At 42.2% G+C, this 18,346-nt stretch overlaps 1 protein-coding gene across 4 annotated transcripts in view; it reads left to right on the top strand.

Moving 5' to 3' along the window:
* Nucleotides 1–8,390, top strand: part of MCF2L (MCF.2 cell line derived transforming sequence like) — a 168,206-nt gene extending 159,816 nt beyond the window's left edge. For 2 of the 4 annotated variants that reach the window (XM_086610764.1, XM_086610775.1), the window contains exons 25-33: nt 126–192; nt 1,461–1,576; nt 2,241–2,327; nt 3,185–3,244; nt 3,594–3,668; nt 7,114–7,241; nt 7,856–7,968; nt 8,070–8,173; nt 8,296–8,390. In XM_086610764.1, the coding sequence (XP_086466890.1) occupies nt 126–192; nt 1,461–1,576; nt 2,241–2,327; nt 3,185–3,244; nt 3,594–3,668; nt 7,114–7,241; nt 7,856–7,968; nt 8,070–8,173; nt 8,296–8,390 (845 nt within the window). The remainder of the gene's footprint in view (nt 1–125; nt 193–1,460; nt 1,577–2,240; nt 2,328–3,184; nt 3,245–3,593; nt 3,669–7,113; nt 7,242–7,855; nt 7,969–8,069; nt 8,174–8,295) is intronic. The other 2 variants (XM_086610782.1, XM_086610768.1) reach the window with 2 other exon arrangements.
* Nucleotides 8,391–18,346: the final 9,956 nt, after the last annotated feature.

Below are 18,346 nucleotides of genomic sequence, written 5' to 3'. Positions count from 1 at the left end.
TTAATCTCTTTTCTCTTTGAACTTCAAAACCTACCTAGTGTATGTTCACTGTGTGGGATTGTAAAAATGAAAAGCTCAAAACACAAATCAATTTAATCCTTCTTTTTCTTTCCTCCATTGGAAAGAAGCTAGTCAGCACAGGACACTAGAACAAACACAGAGTTTACCTCTACCAGCATCGTCTTGTACAAGGTAAGTATCCTTGTTATCAAATCAGCCTAGCTGTCTTGCAAATATACTAATGCATCCACTTTGCAGTTCTTCATTACTCCTATCCCTTAATACTGGCCCTAACATTTTAAAGTTGTTTAGGTCTCTTCCTACTATAAAACTGTAAAGCTTGGGGTTTATACATCTCCCAAACTGTTAAATGGAGCAGCAGTGGCATGGGCTTTCCCAGTTGATAGAGAACAGCACAGAAAAGTAATTTTTTGCACCAGCTAATATCCTAGTGATATTATGGTTCTGTTTGTCAAACAGCTAGTTATACATTTTACACCTGGATAAGAGAGTTATGTGGAGCAGCCTTTTCCTTCCTTCTCTGTTCTTTTCCATCACCTGGATTATTTTTTCCTTTCTTCCTCTTCCAATGTCACGTTACCTTTTTGTCCTTTTCAGGACATTATCTTTTCTCCTTCTTTTCCTCCCTGTTGTGTTTTTTTTTTTAACCTGATATGTTGATTCCTCCACTGTCTCAAGCTCTGATCAAGCTTTTCTTCTTTTCCTATTTTTTTATCCTTCACCCTACCAACCTGTTTATTATTCTGCTGCCACCTGCTGTTCTGTCCTTCTCTGACAACTCTTTTTAATCCTCTGCTACTGTACCCATAAGCCCATGTACTCACATCAAACATTCGCACATGGTGTGTGCTCGAATATGTATCAGTAGCTCTCCGCCCCATGTTTTATGCATTTGCTTATCACTCAGGGAGAACTTCCCAGATGTGTAGTATTTGTGGGATGTCTTTCTCCATTCCATTCCCAATCCAGAGGTGTGATGAGAATCCAACTGCAAGATTCAGCTCATGTTCTTTGTTCATCCCTCATCTGTTCCTGTGTTTGAGAGCTTCTGAGGAGCAGAGTTTATTTCCACCTCCCTTTTTTTTTTTTCTCCTTTAGTACCTTCAGAAGGAAACTGTCAGCATAGAATGTGTATCTGTAATTGTGAGTGAGTGGAAGTTGCCTGATCTGTTTCTTCAGTAGCTCCCACTGCCACAGTTCATGTGGTTGCAGTCAATTAGGGGACCCTTTCTCCTTTGTATGTGCTCATGGTCTTTCTATGCACAGTCACCGATGACTTCTTCAATCCTGGAAGCTATGATCTGGGAAATAGCTAAGAAATGGTTTTCAACCTATGTATCTGTATGTAAAAGGCAGCCTGTGACGAAGGTCATCACCCCAGTTCAGACCCAAATTTGCTGGAGATGGATTGATTGTCTTAATTTTTTTCCAATAAACAGTCCTTCACGGAACCACATTAGAAGTACCAAAAAAATGGATGAGAGAAAAGCTGATCTCGCAAGTCTAGAAGGTTATGGCACCACAGTAGCACCAAAGTATCCTGAGAAAGTCAAAGGTGAGCTTGCACGTATGTATTGCTATCTTGGATTGCGAAGAGCATGCCTGCACTGCAGATGCACAGGCAGATCCACCAGCAGAGTAGCCACGGTAGTGCAGGGAACGCAGGGTTACGCCTGAACAAGCAGGGCTCTGCTGCTTTCAGCCCCAAGGCAGCCCACCCACAAAGTGCTGCCCACACTGCACCAGCGTGCCGGTCCCATCTGCCCTTAGCTTGGGCTTTCTGCATTCCACTGTGTGAAGAGGACAAGCCCAAAGCCACCTCAAATGGAGGATAGCCAAAAGGAGGTGGGAACTACGCATTATGAGGCCCAAGTCTGCAGTAGGTCTTCTCTTAGAGCTGCCGAGCTTCTCAAGGTTCTCTTTCTCTGGATAAATTTCTCAGCATTACCTGTTCTGAAGAGTTCTGTTCTTTTGGGCTTTTTTTTTTTTTCTCTTTAATTTTGGTTCCCATGATGGAGATTTACTGAGCCAGTGACAGTACAAGCCCCTGCACGGTGAAAACAACTGGCCACTTGGGTTCTTCTGTTGTTCCTGGACTTTCAGTTGTCCTTTTTCATCCTAACATGCAAGGTTCCCTGGCAGGGCTGCCAACGATTTTTTGCCTTGATGTTTTCATGGCCTTCTGCCCTTTCTTTCTGTGTCTCTCTCTTCCTTTGTAGATGACACTAGCTCTACCTCAGAATGCTCTGTACTGTCAAAAAAGCGCTTTAGACTTCAGGGCTTTACTAACCTCAAAAGTCAGAAAGGTAATTTTTTTTAAAAAAAAAGCTAGACTGTTTTCTGTTTAAGGCTGTAACTGAAGGATCACTTTGTACGTATGTGTAGTGTAACAGATTTTCAGAGCATACACTAGCTTGTTCTCCTCAGTTCAAGCTAGGTTCCTGAGTCACTGACCCTGACAGGGAGATTTTGAGATAAACCTGCTCCAAAGTGGGAGGGGGAGATGCAGCTGGGAAAAGTGGAGCTGTTGGAGTTGCAAGGGAAGGAGTGCAGTTTCCAATGCCTCCAGTCTCCCTATCAGGGCCAAGGAAGGAGTTTTTAGTGCCTCATTCCTGTAGGAAAACTAGAGGAAGGAAGTTGTCTTCAGATCAGACTCCTGGCCTGCTTCTAGCTTCAGTGGATCTGCCCCAAATGCACGTGTACTTGGCAAAAAGGAATCAAGGTTTTCTAGAGTATTTCTGTGTTAGCATCTTGCTAACAGAACTTCAAAAGCATGACTATAGCAGAAGGTGTCTGACAACATTGTTTTGCTGGATACAAAAATAAATAAGAATTTCCCTGTGCTTCCAGAAATGGTCTTTACTTTTCTTCCTAAAACATGAAATAGGAGGCTGAGACCTTTCTTGCTTCCTCCTGCCAAGTAATCACACTGGTTCATTCACTTCTTGCTTTGAACAGCTGTCTTTGAACAGTTTGAATTGTATTAAGATGATGGCACTTGTTCAAGAGCATGTTTTGTTTTGGTTTCTTTTTTTTTCCCAAACATCTTTTCAGAATGCCTTTTAAAAACCTGATTACCTTTGAGTTCTTTCTGGAGAGACTCTAGGGTTGTGTTTCTAATGCTAATGAGGTGAGCACTAATATCCCATGCTTGCCTTGACAGAAACTCCATCTCCTTCTGCTAAAAGCCAGACATTGCCAATGATCCTTCTTACAGGACCAGGTATTGCTGTAACACTAGATTTATATAAAAATGATTGCTTAATTTGGTAATGTTTGTCTAAAATTGAAATTAATTGTATTCAATTGATGTCTAGTTCGTTCAGAAAAGTTTACACATACTTTCTTCTATTACTGTAAAATAAATTTGTCAATTTATCTTCAAATAACAATATGTAAATAATTCCTTCTGCTGTAATTGACCAATGACAGCTAAAATTAGAGTGATTACAGAAATCCGCTTGTTTTCCAGTGTAAACTCAAAGGTATTTAGCATGCAATCCACCTATTCTCTTTTTTCCAGTTCTTCAATATCTCTCTTCTGTGTTTTTTGCCTATTCATCCTCCTGCAGCTTCTCCTACCAGTCCTGACAAAAAAGCTAAACGGCATGAAGTAGTGAGTGACCCAACTCCTTTTGGTTTAAGAGGTATAGTGACACCACATCTTGTACTCCACAAATACCTACACATCCCTCATGTAATACATTACATCAGAGTGCTGGGGATACCTATATGATGCTGTTGTGTGCAGCCATATTGATATCGGCTGAGTTTTTCCGAGTGGGTCTGTCAGCTTCTGTAGATGCTGTTTTTGATAGCACAACTGGTTGAAGTTTTACCTTGGCATCAAATAAAGAAGCATATGGCTAACTCGTTTTTTAGGAGAGGGCAGTGGGAAAGGATCTTCTGAAGAAATAACTGGAAGCTGGGTGTTTAATGGAATCACAGGGGCATCTCGTTGTTATGCGATACATGGTTTTCCAGTTAGCATCCTCCTGTCACTGTGTCCCTTGTAGAGAAGATTTAACTTTTTTTAAAAACAAGCAAACAAAAAAAAACCTCTCATACTCCAGTCAGAGTGGAGATCATCACTGTCATTTGAAATTTCCATTTGAGATCTGCGTTTCTTACTGTAGTCACAGTCCTGTTGCATCTTTCTTTGGGTGATACCAGGTAATTTTTTCAGCCTGTGAAACTCAGATGATTTAACTGAACCTTATGTAGCAATTTGCCTCCTGTCCTCCCAACCCTCAGCTAACCAAAGAACAGAAAAGCATTTCAGTTAAATGCCCCATTTCTAACCAGCAAGGCTGTTGGTGAAGGCTTGAGTACAAATCTCTAGGGCTAATTAACTAGAGAGTACAAGGAGAGCAGTGTCCCTCTCTTCCTGACTTTTTCCACCGCTGTATTAGAAAATACTACTCTAAAGGTGAAGCTGTTTCAAGCCCTACCACCATCCTCCTCTCCAGATTTCCACAGCCTTTGTCTTTGTTCACATGTGGAAACAACACAGGTTCAGCTACTGTGCTGGGGGAACTATGGAACACCATTCACCTTGTTTAAGCAGCAGGCAATGCAATCCCAGGCCAGACGCATGCAGAAGCTCCACAGGTGTCGATATGGGAGTTAAAAGGGTAATTTTTCTGAGGTAGTGGTCAAACCTCTGAGATCTCCAAGTACCATGGAAATCCTGAGGGCCTGAAAATGCTGTCAGAAAGCAAAGGGTGTTTTGTGGCCTGTTCCACAGATGCTGAAATTTTTCAGAGTGGAGAGTCCTTGATCATTGCTATTTTACAGTCAAATTGTTGGGTCCTCAGAAGAGACTTGTCTGAATTGCTGTCCTGTCCAGCAGCCTCTAACTTTATGAAACCACTAAACCAAGTAAATGAATCTAAAGCATCTAGTAACTCCCCTTTCTGTCTTGCACCTTCCCATCTCTTTTCTGACACTTTTATCTCTTCACTTTCCCCAACTCAAAGAGGGATAAGCAGGCAGTTGACCTGGGCCTTTCAGGATGAAACTGCACCAGGTGATGGTCACAGCTCCCTGGTGCAGAGTGCATTGCCACCACTCGTTTCCTTTCACTCCTGCATCGCTCCAACTTACATCACAGTGAGCTCAAGGAAAATGAATTGGTGACAGAATCACATCTTGCAGATAGATGCAGATAGATCATTGCTCTGTGAAGAAACCTGTGGGCCCGTTTCTGAAGAGAAGTGGTTAATGAATTCTTGGTTTTCCTAACACCATCAAATCTAAACTCATTTCTGCATAACCTTGTCTTTTCTCAAGACTGTCCACCATTTTCTTAACTTTCCTGCCTTTACAGGGAGCTCTGATTTAGTCACACCTTGCAGAATACGCACATGTACATTGAACGTGCATGCATAATTTTGGTGCCTGTAGTTAGCTAATATGAATGTGACCATAGTGACCAATTCCCCTCCCCACTCAGGATCAGATGGGCTTTTACATGGATTTGTTATAGTAGAGTGCCTGCTTGTGTGAGGAGTGTGAGTACTGTTGCTATGGCAGGATCAGGCAGGTCTGCTCTTACCCACATCAGCACAAGATATGAAAAGACAGGGGCTGAGGAACAAGACCTGTTTCCCAAAATGTTCCAGATGAGCAGGCCAGCGAGTATGGTGTTACAGGCAGAGCAATTACAGTGATTTCACTTTCTTTTTCTTTTGTGCAACTCGTTGGTTCTGTTTCTAATGAGAGCTTGGAACAATTAGGAGAAACCAAGTTTTCTTTTGTCGCATTGTTCTTAGCTTGGAAATAACGGAAAGGGTTTCAGCTGTGTCCCACGAGCCGACTATAAGATGTGAGCTTCCAAGGAAATTTGCATGGAATACAGCAGGAATTTATTGCTCAGTTTCTTCACAGATGGAAGTTCATTCTTAACCCTGGACAGGGTCAAATGGGTCAGTACTTCTAACCTTGTGCAGGTCATCCAGCAGCGCAGGCGAGGTAAAAGTCCCACTTTGTTTGATGTGCTCTGGGTGTGATTTCTTTCTATGATTCTTAGATTGCTTTGGCTTTACTCTGACGATGCTCAGTTTTTTTCCTAATGCACTGGTATGACCAGCCATGAGACAAATGCCTCAGAAGCAGTGAAGAATGAAAATGCTGGTGCTTTCTCAACTTAACTGATAGTTACATAAAAGTTGTAGGTTTGTTCTACCTTTCATTCTTTTCATTGAGTTTCATTGTGATTACCATTTGGCTTGAACCAAAATCTTACTTACAAGTATTTATTTGTCTTTTATCATGACTTTTTTTTCATTATAAGTTTGACATGTTTATTAGCAGCTGCTGATCTCAGTGAAAAGCATCCCACTAGTAAAACTTAACTGTAGTTTTATTTGGAAAAGGATTTTGTGCACTCTGGATGTGATTCAGCCTTGTAAATAAATGAAATGCTTCACCCTGAGAGAGAAAAAGGAATGCTTGGCAATAAGTGACAGGCAGGAGATTGTTGTTGAGGTGTTTGGTGCAATGACATAATACCAAGATAATTCAGCATGATTAAGTAATCCTTGCACCTGAATACCCTTAATAATAAGCTGCCTCATCAGATGAAGTACAGAGTGCCTGTAGCTTGTGTTTAATTTCTTGTCAGCAATAAGTGCTCACCAGTTTGAACAAAGCTATGTGCATCCATCCCTTGTTCCAGCAGGCTGATTAGGTTGTTTTGGGCAAAACCCTGTATGTTCATCCTCTTCCCATAGAGTGCATTCCTGTCTTCTACCTCCTACCAAGAAAGAGTATCTATCCATCGTTCATCTTTGTAAAAGGGAGAAACAGCTTCTTTTTAGTGGGCATTTGCATTCTTTCCATTTGTTTTCCTCTACATAAATCCAAAGGGCCAAATTCACTGCCGAGCATTGCCACAACTCCACTTACTCTGATGGAAACAGACAAACTTTTGCCAGCTGTGAATTTCACCTAGTGGCTGTCATAACTTCCCTGTGTATGGTTTTCCTCCTCTTTATGTTGATCACTTAAGAGCTTATCAATGGGAAGAACATTTCTCCCAGTCAGTGGCTCACTGCTGCAAAGTTAACTGGTGGCTGTTTGTTCCCCAAGGTTGGGCTAAAACATCTCATTCTCTTGATGCATCTGAAGAAAATGATGGCTGGTCTAGTGCTGAAGATCCGCTGAATTCATCAGATGCAGAGGAAGAAGGAGGAGGTGGGGGAGGCGAGATGAAGCTGGTAACCAGAACTGCTTTCCTATTGAGCTAAGCAAATGTTACTGATACATTGTGTGTGGCAGAATATAGGAATGCTTTTGAAGCTTGCAGGAAGGAGAGTGTCTGCCTTGAAATCCTTGGCAGGGCAAAAATGGAAAATATTCCCTTCTCTTAGATCAGCCTTGTGTTGTATCTTGGGAAGGTCTGTCTGTGCCTTAGCATACCCACAGACTAGTGACACTGTGACTACTTACGCCGCGGTACAGCAGTCAGGCGATGATCTATGCAGCTACCATGTTAACAGACTTCCACGCATACATCGTGTCACTTGTCTGCCAGTTTGATTTTGGTTGGGGTTTGGGTTGTTTTTTTTGTAGAGATTTGAATTAATTTTTGTAATAGAACCATTTCACTGAATGTTTTCCAGGGTGTGAGAATTCATGTACTGAATTTGCATGTAACTGAACAGCAAAGTTTTACTGCCTCTCAGTATGTATGTTTACACAGTCTTCAGCATGCATGTGCATGAGAAAGAAGAAGAAAAAAAGTACTATAATGTCATAACAAAAGCTGCAACATACCTTAAAGCACTCAATAGAAATAATTTGTTTATGTTTTTCCTCTGTGTGCATTTAGACTCCTGGTAAATATACAGTAGTGACTGATTATGAGAAAGGAGTTTCTGAAGAATTTACAGTGAAAAGTGGAGATCTAGTTCAACTGATTCGTGAAGGGGAGGATGGACTTTGGTATGCAGATCTGTGTTTGGAAGGCAGACATTTAGAGCAAAACTTTCAAAGGCATCAAATGAAGCAATTTGATTTATTTTTTTTTCCTTACATTATTGTAGGTATGTAAAGAACTTGAGCACTGGTAGAGAAGGTTGGATCCCAGCAAACCATCTGCTGATGCTCATAGGCAATTCAAAATCAGCTCAATCTTTAAGCAGCTCTGGTAGGCTATTTATTATAAATGAGATGATTGCCTCTCTGAAGATTTCTATTATGAAACACAGTGGTGAAAAAAACCAACCAACATATCATATTTTCTTGTGTTTTTTTTCTTTCCTTTCCCAGAATCAGGCACTGCCTCCAGCACTTTGAGCACATCATCAAGTTGCAGTGATAGCTGCAATGCCAGTAGCACCAGCTTCTCAGACATTAAGGGCTAACATTAAATTTTCACCCACCTCCAAGGGAGGTAAATCTGGAGTTTCTCATTCTGTGCAGAGTTCTGGACATTGGACTCCAACAGAGAACCACCAGTTCTGTGTTGCCAGCTTTGAGTATTTTCACTCGTGATTTTTACAGGTTCTCCCAGAAGATCCCAATGAAAAGTGCGTGGAATGTGAAGCTGTAAATAACATCCAAAAAAAATGAAGTGGGGTCATGTAGAGGCTTCTGCTCTGCCGAAGCTGCAGAGCTGTTAGCATAAAACACGTTTTCTTATTGATATACAGTCAGGTTTCTGCAGAACTGTATCATTTTGTAACAGCCAGAATCTGAATGTGAACAAACAAAATGTGTTCAGTGCTAAATCCTCATTGTAAACTAGTAACACAGTAATCATTGTACAGGATAGGGAAAAGGAAAATAAATCTGAGTTTACAATTTCTCATCCCAAAAAAACCTTTCTCCAAGGATGTACCTCGGTCAATGCAGTGAATGGACTCGTATAGCAACCAGGAAGGAGGTTTGGTCCAGCCTTTTCTCTTCTCTTGCGTCTTCAGGATATCCTTCTGCTTCCTAGAGACTGGGATGCAAACAAGACCAATTCACTGACCACAAAAGCATCAAAAGAAAATACTATTTTATCCTTTCCAACCTTTTAATAATGTATGCAATGAAATAGCTGTTTTCTGAGTTATTTTGGCCTCACAACCAAATTCTTTACCACGACCACTGTGTTTACATGGTTTACATTAGCCTTGGTAATTTAGTAGTATCTTTTTCCTTATGCAGGTGCACAGTGAAATCAAATGTTCTTATTTGCTAAATGATTTCTTAATTAAATGGTAATTGCATGGTTACCTTCAGCTCTCACAATTAACATGCTGTTACAGGCAGAGGACACTATTGTGGCTGCACTATGGGTCAAGAGCCTTCGTTCAAACAAACCTGTTAGGGCTAGAAACCAGACATATTTTTAGTCAATGGTGTTTGTTGCGGATTTACGCAAAGAGCAAAACACAATGACAAATTTTCCATAAAAAACACAATGACAAATTTTCCATAAAAGGGGAGCACAGGAGAAAAAAAAAAAAAGTTAGACTTACGCTACAGACAAGTATTTTTTTTTTTTTAAAGGAAGAGTAATGCTAAACTTTCCATTTTTCAAGGTGTAATGCAAGCCAATGTTGTAAATTTTCACCTTGTCAGACATTCTTTGCACGTCACCCTTACAAACAGCCCAAAATTGTGTGCATGTATGGAATACTGTTTCATTCCTGTCCATCTCTCAAATATTTTTACTTAGATGAAAATCAGTTTTTAACTGATTCATGTACCATATTACTTAAAAATAATGTGAACATTAAGAGCATAATTTTTCAGGAGCGCTAAGCGCACCAGATTATGTCAACAGCAACTGCTGTTAATCATCAGACTCCCTGATGGCTGAGCCCTGAAGTCTACCTTTATGTCGGAGTTTTATGCTTTAGAGGCTGCAGCTTAGGAAACTTAAATGACAAATACTCTAACGAATGATCTCACTCCTGAGTTGCAAAAGCAACCCTACCCCAGACGCAATCAAAACGCAGCTGACTGTGGTCAGTACAAACTGAAACATATATATGCACACATATATTTATGCACATATAGATGTGCATGTATGTGCGTGTGTGTATATATGTGTGTGTAGATATGTATATGTGTGTAGATAAAATGTATCAATGTAAAAGATGTATTTATAGTCTTCATGCTGCTGAACGTGTCACTTTACAATTCGTACATACTTAGGTTTCTTGGAATACTGCAATATAAAGGCTGATCAGGGTTTTACTTCAGGCATCTTTTCCAATGCAGGAATCCTCTGATCTTTTTTTTAATTATCCCATAAAATATTGTGCTGACCAGGAATATTTAGTCTGATATTTAACGATGGAATGGCAACACGAGACCTAGTTTATCTTCATATATGTAAGTTATTTTGTAAATTATCTGTAACATAATTTACCTATATATTGCTGTCATTGCTAGGGTGAGACTGTCCTTTCATTTCTCACCGCAGCCTCATTTGTGTTATTTCAAGGATTTTCTCTACATCATTGCACTTTAATACAATCCATTTCACCATTTCCTTTTTTACTGCTGTTGTGAATTAGAAGTTCAAAGTCAGAGGTCTCTGTTGTAATTATGAAAATTTGAATAAATTTCAGCGCTTCTTGCTGAATGCCTTTATGTAGACATGCTCTGTGTTTTACTTTGTCTCACAGTCTTAAAAGCTTCTTACGTTTATCATATAAAAGCAGAGCTAGGCTGAAGGATTTGGGACAGAGAACCAGGTCTGTCTAACTGTTGCAAGCCTGGAAAGTGCGATGCTTGTCAGGGTCCATGTGTTCAAATCCTTTGCCTACTCATTCTGGACCGTATCAGAAAAAGCAATTTTACCCTTGTGATCCTGTCTCACTTACCTGGCACTGGGGAATTAAAGCATGTCTGCAAGCTGAGGATAAAAAATGAAATCCAGATTGATTCCCTTTCACCTGCACACCCTTTTTTGAAAGACAGCACATCGCTGTTGGATTTTCCTGAAGAAAGCTGTGTATCTCGTGGTTCCCCTCCTGTATATGCTCCTCTTGATCCTGTGGTCTTAGCAGAACAAGCTAGAGGTCCACGTCTGGCAATGGCTGCAGCTGGGTGAGAAACAAGAAACTACATTCACTCTTACAGCATCTGAAGAAGAACATGTTTCAGCATTCCCTGATTAATGGCTTTAAGAACCATCATAGAATCATAGAATGGTTTGGGTTGGAAGGGACCTCAAAGATCATCTAGTTCCAACCCCCCTGCCATGGGCAGGGAAACCACTACACCAGGTTGCTCAAAGCCTCATCCAACCTGGCCTTGAGAACACTTCCAGGGATGAGGCACCACAACTTCTCTGGGCAACCTGTTCCACTGCCTCACCACCCTCTGAGTGAAGAACTTCTTCCTTATATCTAATCTAAATCTGCCCTCTTTCAGTTTAAAGCCATCGCCCCTTGTCCTATCGTTACATGCCCTTGTAAAAAGTCCCTCTCCAGCTTTCCTGTAGGCCCCCTTTAGGTACTGGAAGGCTGCAATAAGATCACCCCAGAGCCTTCTCTTCTCCAGGCTGAACAGACCCAGCTCTCTCAGCCTGTCCATAATCATCCATTATAAAAGGACAACATTATGTATTCCCCAAAACTGTGTAATACAAATCTAATATGGCAAAAATGGAACCTTCATTCTGTATTTTCTCTCAACAATTTAGAGTGATTCATCGGCATAACAATCTTGCATAGAAGATGATTTGCTGACAGAGAAGTGAAGGTAGGGCTCGGTTGGGTCTGGTTAGGCCAGATAGGAGGTGAATTTCATAATGACTGGAGTGATTTGGGCTGAGTTGGTGGCCATGTGCAACTACGTGATCCAGCTAAGCTGTCACTGAGATTTGATTGCTTTTATTTACTCTTGTTCTTAACATAACAGCTACCTCTGTAGTAGGTATTCCTACTGTTCTGAGCAAAAGGAGGTCTAGCCTTTCTGAGCACAACCACTTCATGCTTGTTACAGCAAAAGAATAAAAGAATTCCAGCCCAGATTTACCTTAGTGGAAAGTAAAGAGTATTCTGTATAAAAGCCCAATAACGATTGATTTCTGTTTAATTGTAATAATGATTATTTCCTATTGCAAGCACTGTGGACTTATCTTGGGTTTCTTATATCCTAGATAATTGACTCTATGTTAGAGCACAGTCTTTCCTAAATACAGAAGCAGTTTGCTGGTTGCAATTCAAAACCCTTTCTCCATTCTGCACAGATGTTGTCCGTGAGCAAAACTGAGGACTTTGGGCCATGACTCATTTACACCACTTATCTCAAAATGACAGGGACTCCCATTCCCCTTCTGTATCATACATCAGATGGTTATTATGAACTGCACTGTAAAGTTTGGAGTGCCCATACAAGTCCCCAGAATTAGCAGTAGATTTGTGTGGGTGAGTGCCATATCTGCCTGGTATGTGGGAGCTACACAAATGCAATTCCCTTAACTTAGGATGTAGGAATAGAAGAGTCAGGTTCTGTTATCCCTTAAGATTTGGTGTAAACTGTGCCTCGATACCATATTATCAAAATAAGATGTTTAGATGTTGAAATAGCTTCTCTGGGTTTTCATTTGAAAGGAGATGAATAGGTAACATGTAAGCTATAATGGCCACATTAGCAATAACTATTGTTTATTTTAACAGCTATTAAGGAAGATAAAGATGAGATGTCCAAGTGGAGGCCAGTAATGAGTGGTGGTCCTCAGGGGTCAGTACTAGGGCCAGTGCTATTTAACAGCCTTGTTTGTGACATGGACAGTGGGATCGAGATGCAGATGACACCAAGTTGTGTGGTGTTGGGGACACACTGGAGGGAAGGGATGCCATCCAGAGGGACCTTGACAGGCTGGAATGTGGGCCTGTGAGAACTTCATGAAGTTCAACAAGGCCAAGTGCAAGGTCCTGCACATGGGTCGGGGCAATTCCAAGCACAAGTACAGACTGGGCAGAGAATGGATTGAGAGCAGCCCGGAGGAAAAGGACTGAGGAGTGATGGTGGATGAGAAGCTCAACATGAGCCGGCAATGTGCGCTGGCAGCCCAGAAAGCCAACCGTATCCTGGGCTGTATCACAAGAAGCGTGGCCAGCAGGTCAAGGGAGGTGATTCTGCCCCTCTACTCTGCTCTTGTGAAACCCCACCTGGAATACTGTGTTCAGCTCTGGAGTCTCCAACACAAGAAGGACATGGAGCTGCTGGAGCAGGTCCAGAGGCGGGCCATGAAGATGATCCGAGGGCTGGAACACCTCTGCTATGAAGCACTGAGAGAGTTGGGGCTGTTCAGCCTGGAGAAGAGAAGGCTCCGGGATGATCTTATTGCAGCCTTCTAGTACTTAAAGGGGGCCTACAGGAAAGCTGGAGAGGGACTTTTTACAAGGGCATGTAGTGATAGGACAAGGGGCAATGGATTTAAACTGAAAGAGGGCAGATTTAGATTAGATATAAGGAAGAAGTTCTTCACTCAGAGGGTGGTGAGGCACTGGAACAGGTTGCCCAGAGAAGTTGTGGTGCCTCATCCCTGGAAGTGTTCTCAAGGCCAGGTTGGATGAGGCTTTGAGCAACCTGGTGTAGTGGTTTCCCTGCCCATGGCAGGGGGGTTGGAACTAGATGATCTTTGAGGTCCCTTCCAACCCTGACCATTCTATGCTTTCAGAAACTCATAAGCAGCTGGAAAGAAGTGAATGGCCATGTAAAGACCCTCAGAGAGCAAGGTAGTTTTCTGACCTGTAACAGCAAAGCACTTGATAAATAGCTTCTCCTGCCCTTGCAAACACATGGACAGGGTGAGGCCAGCTGCAGCAGCAGGACAACCCAAGGTTTTTGGCAAAGGTATTAGATGTGCTCTGCTTTGTTCCAGGCAACTTCCAGAAGCCCTCTTTAAATGCTGTCCAATGTACTTACAAAGTTTCCCCTTCTCTCAACACATCCAGGAAAGATATGTAAGGCTCGTGAAACTTTGAGCTTGTCTCTTTTCTATGCAGGAGACTATGCAATATCATGTTCAAATAGCAATATGGGGACCAAAGCACCTGTTTGCCTTACTTGGTGAGCCGGTGCATGAAAGGCAGCAGCAGGTGCTCCTGAGACCCAGCTCAGACAGAAGGATGCCAGCTCCCTTGCCAGCAAGGTTATATCAAGATTTTTCCTGGGTTTTTTTGTTGTTGTTGTTTGGTTGGTTTTTTATTTCCTTTCCATGTATTTCCAGGCTGCTGCACCTCAAGCTGATGTTTTCGGGGAACCATCCACAGTGGCTCTGGGTTAGCTCAAAACATCTTGTTGTATGTAAATAAACATGCACCCCCATCAATGAGCTGCAACTGTTTTGCTTGGTCCCAGAGAAGTGTCTTCACCCAAAGCTCAAGCCTTTTCTTGAAAAATGCGGGGACAGTGTTATGTCTAGACAAATCTCTAAGAGGGAAAAAAAAGCAGCGTGGCATACGAAAAAAGCAGGCTGCAAGGCAAAGTGGCAACGTTGCTTCATCCAACCTAACAGTGCAGCAAGACGAGTTCCTCAGCCCTTCGCAAGGAGAGGCTGAGTCATGGCCGAGGCAAAGGCAAACCATGAGCAGCTCTGCCAGCTCCTGTGCGGCGCTCACCCTGCGGAGACAGGCCAACATCACCCACAACATCAAGTCCCTGTATCGGTAAGAGCCATATATGTACAAGAAGAGATGATGTACTAAAAAATGCTCATTGGGCGTCTTCACACCTCTCCTGAGCACCACTGCTGCCGCCTGTACCAGCAGCAGCCTAAAGATGGTGGTAGAAAATCAAGGATCAAGTTTTGCATTTTAATTCTGAAGGACTTTTACTCAAGTTAGCCAGTTTGGTGCTAAAATGTTATCTTTGACAAATCAATTGAAGTGAATCGATTAATGACCTTTCAGGTTTTTATATTTACTCATTTCACATCAATTGACAAGACAGTGAAGTCCCCAAGCTGCATCTGAAACACTATGGATTTACCAGTGGTGCTGCTGCAGCTGCGATGGTCTGGGGACGTAGTCAAGAGAAGGGCTGTAGTACAGTTAATGTCTCTCATTACCAACTGAGACAGGTGGCACAAACAAACTTTGAGGCATGCTGCCTTTATTTTAAATCTAATTTTTCTGTCTTTTGTTTCCTCTATTACTGGATATCTTCAGATATCCTTCTCCTCAGGCAGCAAAATAAGAGGATTGACCCATGTCAAGATTATAAAATAAAACGTTAAGCATTTGTATTCAGAGCTGGCCGCAAAGAAAGTCTCAAAGATGTTATCTCCCCATCTTCTACTTCCTCTTTAAGAAAAGAGGTCAACAGGCAAGTAATTTTCTCCAGGAAAGAGACAGTTCTCTTTTGAAGTTTAAAAAGCAAATAGTTTGGTTTAAAGCGTAGCGGCATAATATTCATATACTTCCAGATTAATACAGCAGAAACAGGAAATTATTAACTTGATCACAGGCTTGGCTTGCTTTTAATTACTCAGATAAATGAATGATGGCAAGTTACTATTTTTATTCAAGATTTAAATTGAATTTTCCATAAATTCATGAGGCAGCTGGTTCCTAAACTTTTCTTACTTAGACACAGCCCTGTTGGCTTACTCAAATGATCTCCTATGGCCTCTTTGAAATAGGAATCATTGATTTATTTTTTTAAATTGTTACTGAGTGCTGACTAGAAAACACACGTTTAAATGACCAGTGACCTATTGTATCAGATGAATTTGCACAGTTCCAAATAGCTTCCATGTCTGTCTTCTCTTTAACCCAAAATCTGAAACTAAAAATAGGAAAATTATAAGAGTTTTTCTTCGAAAAATCTCAGTAGGAAACAAAACAAGAATAAAGAATGGTATGTTCAGAGACATCAGTTTATCATGTCTTCCACACTGATGTCTGCTTTAGATTTTTTTATTTCACATTGTTAACATTTTTCATGCTTAATTTTTTTTACTTTTTTTTTAAATAAAGCAACTTTGGCACATCCAAAGCATCTACTAAAATATACTCTGAATCATACTTTCTGAACAGCTGTCCCCAAACTGATCCTAGTAGCGCTTATGAGCAGCAGGGATGCATGTTTGCATTAATATTTTTCTTGGAATTGCTCAGAAAACATAAACCAAGGCTGAAGCCTGCACTGACAAGGAAATTTATAGAGCAGAATACCAGCACAATTCTCATGAACTACAGCAAGACCACACAAGAAGAAAAATGGGAGTAAGACTTTGGATCTTCTAGGAAAGAAAAGGTAATGAACTGACATTTTCTCCTCTGGCTGGGGTGTAAGACAGTAAGGAAGGGGAGCTCTTTTTTAAAAACACAGCTCTTTAACCAAAGAAGTGGCCTGGCGGAAGTGAGTAGGAAACAGCTTTGAGTTGAGACCTGTGAACATGAAGTTCATGAGAGAAGAGCTGTAATAAAGTCCTGGGACTGCTGAATCCCCCCCCAGTGACTCTCCTCATGCCCATGGTCATCCCTGTTATCCCTGATGAAACCTAATCGCATGAATTTTTCTTGTAAGGACTGTCCCCATATGAACTGACTATTGTTCCCAGCACTTGGGCTTCTCCCCAGGCTCTAAAAATAGTGAGTGTTTGGCTGTATTCCCAAGCAGTAAAAGCAAAATCTTTCATGCTTAAGAGATGCCAACAGAGGAAGGAAGACAGAAGACTGCATCAGTCCTAAAGGATGTACAGGATCTGCACCCTACAGAGGAAGAAGATGAGCAAGTGAAGGGGTGCCGTGGTGCAGGGTTGCTGTGATGCTGCTGTGGAGTGGCAGCCACCCCACTCTCTCTGGCAGGGAGATGCCCACCCAGCCCAAGGACAGGTGGCTGGGGGGGCAATAGGTGCAGGCCCAGACCAGCCTCAAGGGCAGGATGCACAGCCTCATGCTCGGGTCTGTGTGACTCACTCAAACAGACGGGGATAGAGCTTTGCCCAAGAAGATGAGACAAAGAGAAATTTTCAAGCAGTTCCAACAAGTTTAGCTTTGGTCTCGCTAAGTGGGACATGCCCTTGCTATTTTCAACTCGCGGCCATAGGCAGCGAACAAGGAGTGAGGATCATGTTGACAGGCTGTGAGGTGTGGAGAGGCTTCCCAAAAAGCAGAGGTAGGGACAGAATGGTACTGCTGTATCTCCTTTTGTATTCTAGTAACTGACCTCCTTTCTGTGCCCCAGGACAGGTCCTGCCACCGGTCCCCGACCATCCCAGGAACTGGGCTGCTGGGAATTAGAGGCTGCGATCCAGAGAAGTGCCCCGCTGCCCCCTCTTAGGAAAGCAATTTCAAAACAGGACGTCCAGCTGTGTGCACCACCTCCAAATAACAGGAAAGCATGCAAAGAACGGCCGGGAGCCCAGCCTTCCCAAGCAATCACGACTTCTGCTGGGAGTTATGCTGAGCGTTGGCAGCAAAGTAAAAATCCAGCTGTTGCTTTTCTTTGCTGTAGTGTTCAGATGCAGAGCTGACCCTCCTTCCTTTCCACGCAGGAAGGGGAGAACGGCTTGGAAAATCCTCCATCCCTCAGGAAACGATGCTTCATTTCTCATAGGCAAACATGCTCTTTACCTCACTGCTATCTTAAGTAAATATTTCTCCAAGAATGTTGTCAGCTCTGTAGTCTGATGCCATTAATTGATTTCCATTAAAGCAGAGGACTGCTTGTGTTCCAGAGAGAACGTTGTCTGCAGATTAGTCTCTCAAACCTCTATGAAATATAACGTGGATCAGCTCAGCACCTCTTCCACCTGTGCAGGCCACATGGGTCTTGCAGTAAAGATGGAGAAAACCAGTGTAGGGTGTTTCTTGCTGGTTAATTAGTGTCTCCAAGTAAATTCAACCAGAACTGCAGAGTTTCAATTGGTGACGGAGAAATGGGAAAGGACAGATCTCGGTGGTTTGTTAGATCATAATCCAAAGCACTGAAAAGCCATATCTCGACTGCCGATTTAAGATAAATATCATATCCCTGCTCTCTGCATGTCGGGCTGTGTGGCCAAGTTAATGCCAATCATACAGATGCAGGGTCACAGCATTTACGTTTCTCAAGAAAAAGGTGTGTTAGATATAAAACTAAGGCCCAGGGTAGCAGCCTGTGTAATCAGCGTAGCCTTTGCACAGGTCAGGAGAGCGAGCTCCAAAACCACACGCTCCTGCCTGTGTGAAAAGAGCATTGCAGGATTTGCATGTGCCCTTCTGCTCAGCTTGACACACTGTCATGGATCTTTTTCTGTTTCTGTGACTCGCCAGCCCCTCCTCTGGCTCCGAGCACTTGAGGCTGAGCTCTTTGGCCAAACAGTCCTTGCTGAAATGTCAATACACTACCAGGACACTGGCTCGCAGGGTTCATC

Source organism: Tauraco erythrolophus, chromosome 1, assembly GCF_009769465.1.
Source record: "Tauraco erythrolophus isolate bTauEry1 chromosome 1, bTauEry1.pri, whole genome shotgun sequence".
NCBI lineage: Eukaryota > Metazoa > Chordata > Aves > Musophagiformes > Musophagidae > Tauraco > Tauraco erythrolophus.
The sequence above is the reverse complement of the archived record's forward strand: the minus strand, read 5'-3'. Positions and strand labels throughout refer to the sequence as shown.